At 39.3% G+C, this 15,432-nt stretch overlaps 1 protein-coding gene across 2 annotated transcripts in view; it reads left to right on the top strand.

The window, feature by feature from the left end:
• The window catches only part of Delta (neurogenic locus protein delta), a 430,997-nt gene that overhangs the window by 391,739 nt on the left and 23,826 nt on the right, over window positions 1–15,432 (top strand). For both annotated transcript variants that reach the window (XM_081759002.1, XM_081759001.1), the window contains exons 3-4: window positions 12,729–12,860; window positions 13,754–14,056. In XM_081759002.1, the coding sequence (XP_081615128.1) occupies window positions 12,792–12,860; window positions 13,754–14,056 (372 nt within the window). In that variant the 5' untranslated portion in view covers window positions 12,729–12,791. The remainder of the gene's footprint in view (window positions 1–12,728; window positions 12,861–13,753; window positions 14,057–15,432) is intronic.

Consider the following 15,432-nt stretch of genomic DNA (forward strand, 5'->3'; position numbering starts at 1 on the left):
AGATCCATCTTAATGTTATCCTCCCTGCGCATAGGTGTTCCTAATGCATGTTTTCCGATTGGATTTTCAGTGAAAAAAGCGTTCCAACTTTCTTCCATTCTGGCTACATGACCTGTTCATCTGAGCCTCCTAGATTTGACGACCTTGACAGTATTTGCTAAACGATATAAATTATACAGTGCTTTACATCAAAATTTATATCATTTTTAAACTAATTCAAAGATATTTCCGTTTGACATTTGAGACACTTTCAATAAAACCTGGATTTCGTGTCTTTGTTAGTGAAGCACTTACCTATATAATGAGTTTTGAAATTCTGTTTTGGGTGTGTATATGAAGAAGAACTGCATCTACCGTTAACATAGACTCTTAACCGGGACTAGGGTCTGGTGTAGATGACGTGTAAGTAGACCATCTTTTAAGATGAGTTCCTATAGCATAGACCCTTTCCCATCACATTACCTCGCCTCCAAGAAAATTGGATTGTAGAACCAAGTCACCAGTCCCAGTTTTAACCGTATACCAACTAATGTTGCCCAAGAAAGGAGACGAGAAGAGAAAGTTTTTGTTTCGTCTCAATTCCCTACAAAAAGTTTTCCTCGTCTCGTCTCGGAAAATTTCTCTAAATTTTTGTTAAAAATTTATGCCCTAATATTTTATCTTCACTCTAGGGAATAAGAAATTATATTTCTGGGCTCTCGGATCTACGACAATTTTAGCCCGTCAGCAGGGATAAAAGTGGATCTGAAAAGGTGGGAGGACGGTTGGTAGCGGCATGACGCCACGCCGTTCCCCTGCCTATCTTTGCCCATTGTAATTTTTAGAAACTGAGGAGACGTACACATTTTTCTGAGGTGGGGGACGGTGTCACCTCGCGTTCCCCCGCACTTTAATCCCTGCCCGTCCGGTATGAAATATGACGTCTCTCTATCAGACGGTCACACTACCCATTGAACTGGAGAAGGAAGAAAGGAACGGGGAATGAAAAGAAAGACCTGAAATCTGTATGTTAGGTACCATCCCAGCATTTGGTCGGTATGATTGAGGAAAATCCAAGAAAAACTTCAATTAGGATGGCTGACCTGAAAAGGCCTTTACACATTTCCGATCGAGTGTCCTCGCCGGGAATCAAACTTAGGCCTGCCTGCTTGTACTTTTTTTTGCCTCATTTCATCTAGAAACTATCAGAACCCTTTCGTGAAACTAGAAATCCCCGAAGAGTGTGATATAACAACATTTAAACCATGTTCATTGTTGGTGTATAGAAATATTGTGTGATGACTTACGTATCTTGAAACGTTGAAATGACAGGTGATTCAGTGATACAGTGTTCACTTCTGGTACTTGCAGTCCCTGGTACGATTCCAGCTCGCTCCAAATGGGTTTTGTGTGGAGGAACATCGCGTAGTTTAGGTTTTCTCGGAGTTTTCCGTTTTCTCCTCCTGCTTTCTTCATTTTACAATTCCATTCATTCTATTTTTCATCATCATCGTCTCCTTTAGCCTTCACAGCATAATCTCGGGACGTAAAACTGAAATATTTCATTGTGTTCGTATAATCAATTTATCAATTTATAGTGTTTATACTATGATTCATGTAACATTGAAACAGTTTTTGACATCTAATACTTGGGTGAACTAGTCTTGTCCACCAGGGGTAAAAGTGATTCTGAAAAGATAGGGGGATGATAGGTAGCAGCATGACGTCATGCCGTTCCCCCCTGCCTATCTTTGCCCATTGTAATTAAGGAACTGGTGGACATTGTACATATTTTTTCGAGGTGAGGGGACGGCGTCCCTCGCGTTCCCCCTCACTTTTACCCCTCCACGAGACTTGTGGAATTTCTCGTCTCAATGGGAAACACTAATACAGCCACATATAGTATGAAAAACAAACATGAAGAAAGCGAAGTTGACAAGAATTCGATGTAATTTAGAAGATTTACTAGCCCTCTTCGCTTGCCAAGTAGCTAGTGAACGCCTTTTAGTACACACGGGTCCAGGTTCGATTCTCAGTGGATGAGTATTGAAATTTGAACATATTACAATGTTTCTTCCGGTTCCTGTAGGTTCACGTCTTACTGAAAATAAACTCTTAACTTCAATGACCAAAGAAACAAAGAGTTTGTAAGTTTGGCGGCCATAAAGAATGCAAGATAAAAGTGAGAAATAGGAAAGATGGCCGTTCACATTCTTGAAACATAACCAAACATGGCGTCAATAATAAAATTAATTATTTCCTTTACAACAGATTTCACTAGGGACTGATTAAAATAAACTGTCCGGCGTGAAAACGTTACCTTGGTAAGTTAAGGATCGTGGGAGAAAAATCATAAACGGACCGCACTTCCCTGAGATATATAAACAAGAATATAAACAAATCCATGCCAAAATAAAAGAAAAAAAGTCAATTTAACGGCTGTCATGAGTGACCCTGAGATAAGTTCACTATTTGTAGTGTAGCAGGAATAGTAGTTGTACCATATCCACCTACTACATGTTTTATGCCTTTTTCCCAATGAAACCACTTCTTCAATGGTGGCCAAAAAGAACAAGTTGTTTAACTGTCCGTGGATTTACTCTGGACGTCACTAGAATAGCAATTAGTCTATGACCACTTAGTTATATGTAGAGGATGCGTAACGTAACGTTACATTTCCTTCCTTTTTTCGTTTTTTCAAAGTTTTTCTCCTTCTTTTTCCTTGTGACAAATAATTTGAAAAGAAAGGAAGAGATTTTTTTAAAAAAGAAAAAAGACGCAAACGGGAAAATATCCAGCAAAAGTTTCCGATGTGAATGTTAATAGTTTGTGGTTGCTTCATTTCTCCTGTATACAGAACGATCGTGGGATGAACCAGATTCAGATCACACTGTCAGATCATTTTGTCTGATACACTCATATATTCATCGTGTTCATCCTTTTGTTAGTTTATTTGTTTTTTTTTTCGTCCCTTTTTGTTTTTAGAACGTATAAGCAAGTACATGGAATGAATCATGAATTGACCATGAAGAGTAACATAAGATGACTGGAAAGAACGTATGCTTTATCATCAGAAGCACACACACACGATCTCATATGCAGTACGTTACGTACCCTGTGACAAATACCGGTTTGATTAAATTCAATTACCTGTACATGAACCTGCTGTATGCATAACGTTCACCACAAAGAGACAAATAAGTTTAGGTTATCCCAGATACACATAGTTACGTATATTATGCCTATACCTAGTTAATATAAATTAATAAGATTATTTCTTTTTGACAAGCAAACGATAGTGTATAATAATAATAATAATAATAATAATAATAATAATAATAATAATAATAATAATAATAATAATAATAATAATAATAATAATAATAATAATTCGAATGTCTGTGTGTGTGTCATCAGATTTTTGCATAGAAAGGGGTTACCTAAAACCAATAAATTTGGTACAGTCAGCATGGTAAAATTTATTTGGGGAATAATGGTGGTATATAGCTGGAATATATGACGGTGGTGTGGCTGGAAAATACAGAAAATTCATATATATTTTTTTTTAATTTACTGAAAACTGTACTCAAATTGTCCTTCCATTCTGAAGTCATTTACGAAACTAATTTCATCAAAGGGAAAGAACTTTTGTCGCTGATTGTACATATTGATCTTCATCAAATTAATTGCGTACGAAGCTGTTTTTTCGGCTCGAGACAAGAGGGAATGTCGGGGGTCAAGACGTATGCACATTTGTGACTATTTGTCCTTGCCTATATGCAACCAACGCTACATATTTGATATGCGGGCTTATATAACAACAGAGGATAAATGTTCAGGCAATTGAATGGTTGTTGGGGCATTCTTTCCCAGAAATTCTTAAGAACATTCCTCTTGCTTTCTTTTAATACAGATTCTGTATTAAAACCCGGCGACAACAGATGCTTACAGCCAGTATTGTATAAAATTTGACTTTTGTAATAACTGTCCTAATAGAAATATAAAATTCTGCACGTCCCCACATATATACAAGGATTCTTATCACAAACATAATCAATAAAAATCAAAAATGAAAATGAAATCTTTAAGTTTTACGTCCCACGGTTATGCCGGTTAGGCTAAAGGAGACGGTGATAATGAGAGATGAGTGAAATGGTGGAATGAAGAAAGTGGGAGGAAACGGGAGAACCCCGAGAAAACCCACGAGCACGGTGTTTGTCCACCACAAAGTTCACTTGGCGGGGGCTGGGATCAAACCCGGCAATAAAAATCAAATATAAATCTGCTCTATTTCTAGGACTATTGTGGCTCTGCTAGAGCTCTAATCTCTGATGTATCAGGTACTTGATTAGATATAGGACATGTGAGTTTCTAGTGAACAGCATGTTGTCCGTAGGTTTTCTGCTTTTTTTCCGTATTCTTTAATATTTTTTGTTCTATAAACGAAGCGGAAAATTTTTAGAGTCTTGACTTTTGGACCAGCCAGAACGTTTGAGGATGTTTAAATAAATAGAGCTTGCTCACGAGACAAGGCGAGACAGAATTTTCGTGGCGAAATATGAAACGAGACAAGATTCTTTCAACAGAAACAAATGTACTTTTCGAGTCGAGACATCACTTTCATCACACCTTTTTGAGACAAGGCAGTCTCAACTCTTGTTTCGCAGGCAACCTTATTCGCAAATTAGGATTAGGATAAGGAATTAGATTTCTGGGTTATCGACATCTATTGTCATGTTAGCCCTCTCGTATGAGGGATGACGTCCCTCGGCGATCGCACTATCCGAGGAAAGGAAAGGAAGAAAGTGACCTGGGACCTATATGTTGAGTACCTTCCCGGCATTTGCCAGGCGTGAATGAGGAAAACCTCACTCAGGATAGCTGGCCTGGAAAAGCTTTCATAATTTTTCGACTGAGTGCCCCCACCGGGGATCGAACTCAGAACCGCTTGCACCAAAGACGAGAGCATTAGCGACTACGTTACGCGGAGGCACCCTATTCACAAATTATTCTTTATATTGATACTCTGTGGCGCATTGATAGCATATAGACACGAGAACTGGCTACCACAGAGCAGTTTGGTATTACTACCCGAACACTTCAAATGTATAATTGCCAATTGATAGCATCACACGTAACTTTTATGGGGTTTAGTCGCTTCGGTACCCGAAACGCATCATATATAAAACATGAACAGATTCCACGATATGCATTTAACCTAGCAAGGTACTCTCTCTCTCCCTTGTAACTGACAGTTTCAAATGTGAGAGTACCGGGTTCTTAGTTGGGAACTCCTGCCTCCTATATGAGCTGAATGAGCGTATGTAGTAAACGCATATGAGCTGATGGTGAAGGGCAACTGTCGCACCTTCGTGATGTATGTTTGTTAGCATTGATAGATGGAATTAAGTGGTAGTCCTAATGTCGTTGTATTTCAATGAAGAACTAGTGGCACTGACGATGATTGGTTCCTGAGTGAGCCAATGGTGGTTGTCTGAAGTAGCCCTGATAAGGGTGATGGTCCTGTATGTAATTAGAAGATGTCTTCAAGGTGTAGCTTTTGTGATGTCTTCCAGAATTTCAGTAAGTATCGACAATTTGGTGAGTGCATCTGCAGCTTTTTGTAGACGTGGAAGTCTGTTTTTGAATACTTTTAAAAGTTTAAATAGCTGTGGATCTCTAAGGATAGTCTGAAGTTCTGTTAAACTAGGTTCTGTATCAGGCAGAGTATCTTCTTTAGAAGTATCATCTTTAGAAATGAGGTTAGGCATGTTTTTAAGCACAGTTGTCCTCTTGGCATAAGTGTCTGCATAAGCCAGTGCCGGCCCGAGAAGCACAGCAGGGGATTCAGATGTTAAAGCAGGAAATTCTTCTTTAGATGGTAACTTCTGTTTATTCGTGCGTCTTGATATTATTTTATGGAGAACTGGGCATCCTTGGAAGTATCCTGGGTGACCTCCGCAATTCGGGCATTTAGCTGGAACATCAGATGATTGTTTTGTACATTCATACGTGGCATGAGATTCAGCACATTTCATACATCTTGGTTCAGCTCCAAAATATAATTGGATGTGTCCAAAACGTTGGCATCGATAACATTGTATTTCTATAAACATCCTAGTTTATACGGTACTAAATAAGAAAAATGCTTAAATTAAAACAGAGAAGATATGAAGCTATGAGATCATAGCACTTGAACAAATGTGTTACGGATTAAGCTTAAGGAAGACTCTTAACTTTAGGCAATTGCAGCTCACTAAACTGACAAATATATTCTTGGCTTTATTTGATTTCTTTCTTCAATACTTTCACTTCTTACTTATTTCCTATTAAACACTAAATAGAGGCATCTATTTTTGATTAAATACAAAAAATATAAGAACCGAATTTTCAATCAATTTCTGACAGAATGCGAATAAATAACAGATTATATAAAAAAACATAGAAAACTAAATCAACCACATTATGGCCTGTACAACTTTTTGCAACTATTTTTGAAAGCTAGCAGTATGATAAACATATTCTCCAGTAGAGCTACCCTGCGACTATGTGGTTAGCAAGAGACCCGGTTTGATTTTCGGCAGGAGCTCATGTCATTCAGATTCCACGTTAAGCTGTAGGCCTACGTTTCATATTATCTCGCTACTGAAAGTGACACTAAACGCTTACCCATCCATCGTTCTGCTGTATTCTTACCCTATTGAAATAAAATCTCTAGTGTAACGTTCCACGATTAGACCTATACTCATAACGTGAGGAAAAGAAGATGGATGGAAAATCCAAGCAAGTGATGATGGAAAAATTGGCGGATTGAGAATATAAAAGGAAAAGGAAGAGCCGAGAAAACTTACTGACTCGAGATATTGTCCACTATAAGCTTACATAAACTAGGATTGAACTACACATGTATCTCGCACCAGCGGTGAGGTAAATACTCTACTAAACTATATATTTTTTTGATTATGAAGTTTGCAGCGTACTGAAAAAAGAAAGTTTGCTAGACAGCATATATGTAAATATCACCGTGATTTGCACTCCAATCCTAAGTGCAAATGGGGGCCGCGGTGGCTCAGTGGTAGAGCGTTCACCTCTGGTGCATGGGGTCCCAGGTTCAAACCCCGCTCCGGCCAAGAGAACTTTGTGGTGGATAAACACCGTGTGCGTAGGTTTCATCGGGGTTCTCCCGTTTCTTCCCACTTTCTTCATTCCACCATTTCATTCATTTCTCATAATCACTGTCTCCTTTATCCAAACCGAAATAAGCGTGGGACGTGAAACTAAAAGTTTTTATTTAATTTTTTCCTAAGTGCAAATATACCTCATCGCGTAGTCTTGTCTCGATTATTGAAGTGTCGTTTGTTATCTCGTCTCGATTCTTCCAATCTCGTTTTGTACATTTATATACAAAATTTATTCCCTGATTTTTTATTTTCGTAAATTTCATCTAGAAGTTATCAGAAGCCGACTGCGTCACGAGAGGTCCACGAAGGGAATAACAACACGCAATCCAAATGTACTACTCGAGTATATTGGGTAATGACTTGCGTATCTCGAAACTTAATAAATGCTCTCTATATATCGTCAGCCTGCCCTATTCTACGCACAAACATCATATTAACTGATCGAGTGTCACAATCTAGCGATCAGTTCTGTTCTGCCCTGTGCCTCTTATATCAGCCCAAAGACTTCGTTCAAAAACTAGCGGATGGTCATAATATTTAGGTGGTCAGTGTATATGGGATCTTTCTGGTGACTCTGTAGATCAGTCCTTTTTAGCTACGTTGGTGTTCATTTACAAAATACAAGAAAACGGAAATGAAATCTTTGAGTTTTACGTCCCACGGTTATGCCGGTTAGGCTAAAGGAGACAGTGATGATGAGTAATGAATGAAATGGTGGAATGAAGAAAGTAGGAGGAAACGGGAGAACATCGAGGAAACCCACGCGCGCGGTGTTTGTCCACCACAAAGTTCACTTGGCGGGGGCTAAGATCGAACCCGGGATCCCAAGCACCAGAGGTGAACGCTCTACCACTGTGCCACCGCGGCCCTACAAAATACAAGAAGTTTGATAAGGTTGTACTTTTCTTAATGTTCCTCTTTGCATTATAGGAAGTCGTAGAAATTTAACTGACCCAAATGAATATCTGAATACTAGTAACAATAATTACTTAGTTTTTGTATACATGGCATCCTTAGCTTGAAAGTTCAAGCTATCCCTCCAGCCAGTTTCTTATTTCCTACTTTTCATACTCAGCTCCCTCAATCACAGAAGAAAGAAGCTGACCAGCCTGCCCTTCTCTAATAGCTTAATGGTTCCGCTATGAACAATCGTTCGAGTGGATGATTCAGGAAAGACAAATGCCAGATATTTAGATATTTTACATACGTAGTTAAATAAAATACTAAATTTGCGGTTTTGTAGGAGGGAAAAAGACGTCTTTGTTGTCGCTACTGTTCGATGTAACTTTTTAGCTAGTATTGCCCTACGAGACGAGAAATAAGTTATTAAATTGTTGTAGAATTTTCGTTTCGTCTCGAATGCTTCCGTTTCGTCTCGATTTACCGAAAGCCTTGCCTCATCTATAAATTTTTCTAGCTTCGTTTTTCAAATCTATATACAAAAAGATCTATGCCCTGATTTACTTTTTAATTTCATCTAGAATTGATCAGAATCCTTCCGTGTCAAGAGAGGTCCTCAAAGGGTGTGATACAAAAACATTTAAATCATATTTATAATAGTATTATACCATATTGTGTATCTTTAAACGTAGACAAACGCGCCTCATAGTGTTGTCCATCAAACTCGAGAAGTTCGAGAAAACAAGGCGAGAATTGTTATATAACTTTCGTCTCATGGACAACACTACTTTTTATGTTTTCTATGTTTACGACAATCAGTGAATGAATAGGGATCTACATTGGTTAAAATGCATTAGAAAATACTCAGCAGGAATTCAAGAATCTAATCCATAGTTGGTACTCAAGAATAAAGTGATAAGGAAGTGGTACTTACCCGACCATTTGTGCCTTTGGGACGACTCGAACATGTTATACAGTATGTTCATAAAATGTATAGCGCGATGGCACGTGTGACCACTTCAAGCTGCCACGCCAACATATGTTCGAGCAAGTATCAGATTGTACAACAACTGTCTGGGGTATGATATTCCATGCTTACTATCTAGGTAGGGTATATCTTGACGTAGATAGACGATGATTGTTGCTGGATCCTAGCTAGTCGATATGCGCAGTATTACCATGTCCAATACGTGTTCGATAGGACTTAGGCCCGGAGACTAGCAGGTAACATCTAGGCAGAATGCGTATGGGTAACCGAGTACTGGGTGACGCTGGCAGTATGGGAACGCACGTTATCCTGTTGGAAGTTCAGGAAATATCCAAATAAGGTCGGGCGATAGGATTGACGACGTCATGAATGTAAGGCGTACTAGCCATATTCCCTTGACCGAAAACCAGAGGCGAACAGGATATGTACTATATTGCTTCCCTTATCAAATTCCATGTGTGAGTCCTGTATGGCGACTGTGAACATACACTGATAGTTCCTGCTCACCTGCAAGTCTACTAACGCGTTCTCGGGTTTGACGTTGTTCAAACAGTTACAGATATCGTTCACAGCGGGTTAGTACATTCCTAATGTCCTGGTGCTAATTCACTCCATTCGGTCCCCGAATTCGAATCTCAGTGGGGACAGTCGGTCGAAAAAGTATAAAAGCTTTTTCAGGTCAGCCATCCTAAGTGAGCATTTCCTGGGTTTTCTTTATTCACATCAGACAAATACTGGGATGGTATCTCTCACAATAGCCCAGGCCGCTTTCTTACTTCCCTATTCCTTTCATTCTCCCCAATTCCCCCGGCAGTGGGATTTATGAAGGATGTCATCTCTCATACATGACGGGCTAACATGGCCATAGACGCCGAAAGCCCAGAGATCTAATTCCTAGTCCTAATTCTAATCATTCACTCCATTTTAGCACAGATGACAGTTCGCATAGGGATACCTTATGGCGTGGATACATGACAAATACCTAATAGTCTATGCAATTGTACCATGCCCTATAAATTATTTCTACCTACGATATTCACTACACGTATATATAGTCATTTGTCGTATGTTGTTATGCATCTACGCATTACATTTACGGGTATACTCTTTCGTCATGTTGAATCCGGTTACAATTTCGACTTGCCGACAACGAATTTCTGTTCTCTAGTGAGGTACTGGTACCCTTCCTTTCATTCTTGTTCTGATCCACCTTTATTTCAGAGACTTTTGGAGAGTTGGCCACGTCCTTTGGAGAATTCCTTACGCTTCATTGCGTGCGGTTTTGGATAATACAAGATTGCTGTCATATTTTGATGTGCAGAATCACCTACCAAATGTATGACACATTATTCATGAAAACCCTATATATATATATATATATATATATATATATATATATATATATATATATATATATATATAGGAATATTTCGAGAAGTAGAAAGTTTTGGGAATGTGACAGTGAACTAGTATTTAACTAAATAAGCATCATAAAAGATCATGTCTACACTGTACTCTCACTATATCATACAGATTTATTTCCCCTTCTAATAGCAATGCGACTAATGGTCTTCGGTAAGAGTCGTATCATACATAGAGAGATTTCAAGTTCATATCTCCCATCTTGGTCACGTCTGGCTCTCAATTTCTCCTACTAATCTCTGAACAAAAGGTTCTCACCACGGACGTAGGTGTTGAGCAGTGGTAAAATAACAATAACGTCCGTGTGTTGATATTTTGAATTTAATTCAGGAGTGAATTCCTAGGTTCAATTAAGCAGTTTTCTACCATTTAACCCAAAGAATACGGAAAGCACTCGAAAGAATGTGGGATTCATACAAGCTGCCATGACCAAGAAAGAGCAATGTATTTGTCCCGAGATACAGAAGAACTTTCCACTATGATGCGAACATATCCTACTGACCAAACAAAACATTATATGACCACCACTACTTTTTTTTTAAAGGAAGTCGTAAGCAGAACAGATCGCCAAGGTGACAGAGATCTCGCTCGATAATTTAGTTTGGTGCTTGTGCGTAGAATGGGAAAGCCCAGCATTACAGTTCGATAAGGGTCAGATTGTGATGGCCATGTGGCTGGAAATGATCATCTTCAGAACAGCGCGACTTGTCGAAAAATGAAATGAAATCTTTGAGTTTTACGTCCCATGGTTATGCCGGTTAGGCTAAAGGAGACGGCGATGATGAGTAATGAATGAAATGGTGGAATGAAGAAAGTGGGAGGAAACGGGAGAACCCCGAGAAAACCCACGCACACGAGCGACTTGTCGAGTGATCGCAACCTGTTGTAGTTAGTGTTTTCCAAAAGTGAGAAAACAATGGTAAAATCAGCACCAAACCATATGGGGCCGCCACACATCCCTAAAAATGTCGGACGTCGTAGAAATGAAAAATGATTTTTTCAGTTTAACGTCCCACGTTTATGCCATTTAGGCTAAGTGAAACGATGATTAAGGCAAGTGAACGATTATGGAAGAATTGGTGGAATGAGAAATTGGGAGGAAACGGGAGTACCCTGAGAAAACAAAGACACGATGTTGTCACCACAAACTTAAAACTTACTAAGTCGGTTATCGAACCTGGAACTTCATGCACCAGAGGTAAGCAATGCAATGTAAATAATTGTTGTGTTAAATAATTATGTACATGGGTGCAGCAAGTTGTGTGTGTGTATATGTATTCGCGACCGCGCGTTGCTTGTCTTGCCCTTCCCCATAATATATCTACGGGCTTACTTCCATTCAATAATCGAGTAGTAATTATAATTAAAAGTTGTAATTAATGGAAATCGGTAACAACTAAATAAGTAATTGAATGAAAATTATAGAAAATAATCATCTACCTGTTTTTTTTTCTTGATAATTTTGCACAGTGTACTTGCACTTGTTTATTATTAAATGTAGGTTAATGTGCATATGGCTTTTTAAAAAGTGTACTGTATTCCTGGGACAAAGTGAGGAAGGGAGGGGGAGAAGAGCATCTGTTTGTTGTTGATGGGTCGCAGCAGCAGAATCTGTCTCACCTGTCGTTTGTTCTACAGAAAAGGTCCGAGATTTAAAAAGCAATCTTTGTTTGAAACCCGATCGTCGTGTGGAATATTGCAATATTCAGTCCAATACTCCTGTATTGTATTCTCTATGTTTTTAGTAGTTGAGGGCGCTTGCTTTATTCGCCCTCTGTGTATGTCACCCCCGTCTTCCCCCACCCTTTCTTGTAGCCGGTGTTTCGAAGCACCTAGCAGATGGTGGTATATAGTTTTGAGTAGGGGTGCTCAGTAAATCAGTTCGCTTTGCGCTTGATGCGGGGAGCGGATGTGCCTCTTTTTTTGCTCTCAGTGCCGCGGAGAACATTGTAGTTTAGCTTCTGCTGCTTCTTACTACGGAACCAAAGCAGAAGTCCCTCACTGAAAAGTTAACCAACAAAGATCCGCGTACTAGTGACATCGCGTGGCGAGTAGTGGAACTAGCCCGATTAGTGGGCCGAGTCTGCTGTGTAGTGTGCGAGCAGCCGACAGTGTTGCTGTGTTAGTGGTGGAGGTTGGTAGTGTGTGGATGTGTTCTGTGCTGTTACCGTTCGCTCTATGTTCCGTTTCGTTCTGTTGTTGTTATTATTGTGTTGCACTAATCCATGCTAATGGATGACGCTGTCGTGTTATTACAGGGACTCCTGAAGTAAAAATTAAAAACCCGAAAAAATCGTGCGGCCACCTCTTGAGGACACGGGATGCGGTGGCTGGCGACATCAGCGGGCCCCGCGTCCGTCACTTTGCTCCTGCTTTCGGCCCTACAACAGGTAAGTAAAAATAAATAAATAATTATAATAATTTTTGAAAAGTCGAAATTTATTGTTTACATCATTTGTTACGTTACTGATTTGTTACACAAAATTTTTGTTACATCGATTTTTTTTCAAAAAAATATTTTTTGATTTTTTAAAAAAAATTGTAATCACTTTTTGAGTATCTATACGCAATTATTTGTTGACAGTCGGCTTTTAGGACAGTTATTTACATCAAGAAAGAAAAGAAGGAAAGACATTACTTGTTAGCAATGTTAATTAATTTTCGAAGAATTACGATATTGACGGACTTTTTTTTTTTTTTAACTCGTAAGTTATTGTTTATTGGCATGGTGACATACTGGAAATTGAAAATGACATGCCTCCCACATCCATCGAGTTGTAGAAGCAAGCACACTGTTGTGTCAACAGAGGGAATTGTACTTAAGGGTGTAAAGCAAAAAGCAATATTGATTGAATTTCAGTATATGATACTTTCAGCATATTTGTATTTTTAGCTTGTTTTTGAAAAAAAAAATGAAAATAATTTTGAGATATTTTTGTTGATGTCTGTGAAAGATCTTCACGTTTAGATGAGGACCCGCTATTGTGTTGAATTGGAGCTTTTGGTTTTATCTTTGCAACAGCTTCTTTTCTTTTTTAAATTTTAATATCAATTTATTGATTCTTCACTCTACTTATAAACGATGATAAGGTAAACAAAACATTGTGTTACCTGGTACTTCGTTACACAGACAATTATAATTTTGCGAGTTAATGTACAACATACTACGGGAAGTATTTGACTGTTTTTGTCCGTATTACTAGTTTAACCAAACTTATGTTAAAACAAAATAAAAACAGCATTAGTATCTGTATTTCATTCCAATTTTCCTTCTATTTTCCAGGTATCCTGCTCTGGAGTTTTTGAGTTACGCCTCAAGAGCTTTTTGAACGACTACGGGAGGGATATTCGTGGTCTGTGTTGTAGTGGTGTTCGAAAAGCAAGTGGAAAGTGTAGTGCTGTGTGCAGGACGCGGTTTGAAGTGTGTTTGAAACATTATCAGGCTAAGATCGACACAAGCTCGCCGTGCACTTTTGGAAATACAGTTACACCAGTGTTGGGTTCCAATAGTGTTGATGACATGGAAAATTTGAATGTTACAGGATTCAGTAATCCAATAAGTTTTCCTTTGGATTTCAAATGGCCGGTGAGTACACGTTTTTATTATTAGTAGTAGTAAGGTTTTTTTCTTAACGTGTGAGCAGGATTTTTTCGATATGACCGGAATTGATAAATTTGTCAATTAGTATCCCGATACTTACTACTGTGTATATCTGCTCGGGTCCGATCCTAGATGGATGGACAAATTGTTCGGATCTTGTGCTTCTACATCCCCTATACCCCTGAGCTGAAGCGAAATTCAAATTGTTGTGAGAAAAGTATCCTCGCTGTTTGGGGCTGCGGTAGCTCACTGGTAGGGTTGTTCATTTCTAGTGCATGGGGTCCCTGATCTGATCCCAACTTGCGCCAAGTGTACTTTGTGGTGGACGAACACTGTTGTGGGTGGGGGTCTTATCGGGTTCTCCCGTTTCCTCCCATCTCCTTCGTTTTACCATTTCATAACCTATACAGCACATTCGTGACACACAAAACTGAAGGATTTAATTTAATTTTTTCGCGTCATTGTTTACTTCTGGGAGTTCCTAATGCAGGGCCGATGCCCGTTCGTATTTCTTTAGCTTTATATCTCATAGCTATAGTTATTGGCTGATGGACTCCCTTGCTTGGGATCGAACCTACGCCCGCGTGCGTTGGAGACTAGTCGTTTACTTACACGAGATGTTTGTCCCGTGTTGTACTCTGGTCTATAGTGCTAGTTCATTTTTTCTTGTTTTAGATTTTATGAACACAGTGTGTAGACTTTTTAAAGAAATAACATTTAACCGGCGCTTATCCCAATTTTATCTATTAAAAGCCATTGGGATTCATTTTGGGACAAAGGTTCGGACACATAGAGCCAAATGACATTGCACATGGAGCTAATGTTTATATTGACAGGGCCCCTCGTTGCTAGGCGGTTAGCGTTCGCGGCTTTGCCATGGGAGATCTGGGTTTGGTTCCCGGTGGAAGCTCATGTGGTTCGGGTTCTACATTAAGCTGTAGGTTCACGTTTCAAATAGTCGCTTGTGAAAGGGACACTAAACTCAAAATCGACGCAGTTTATATTAACTTTATTTATTTGAGTGTAATGGTGCTTTTCGTAATCAGGCCAATTTAGCTAATAATATGTTTAGTATTTCTTTAATAAGGTAGCAATAAAGCGCGAGTGGGAGAGGGAAAACGGTTGGGTCGACGATGCTGTAGGTGAGATTTCTTGTAAGCACAAGGCAGACTAGTCGGCTAGCCTGGCCGTTGGAACTGAGAACCGTGGGAAAAGGTTCTCGTAGCGAGGCCCTGAAAGCGAGGAGGGCGAATGGGAAGAGGTTTCGGTGAGTTGTCCCGTCCCCCCGTCACTGATTTTGCCTTCCCGTGAGTGACAAGACGTAATAAGCCACATCCCGGTGGGGGCTATGTTGCCAAGTC

The sequence above is a fragment of the Thermobia domestica genome, chromosome 5, assembly GCF_964235325.1.
Source record: "Thermobia domestica chromosome 5, izTheDome1.hap1.1, whole genome shotgun sequence".
In the NCBI taxonomy this organism is placed as follows: domain Eukaryota; kingdom Metazoa; phylum Arthropoda; class Insecta; order Zygentoma; family Lepismatidae; genus Thermobia; species Thermobia domestica.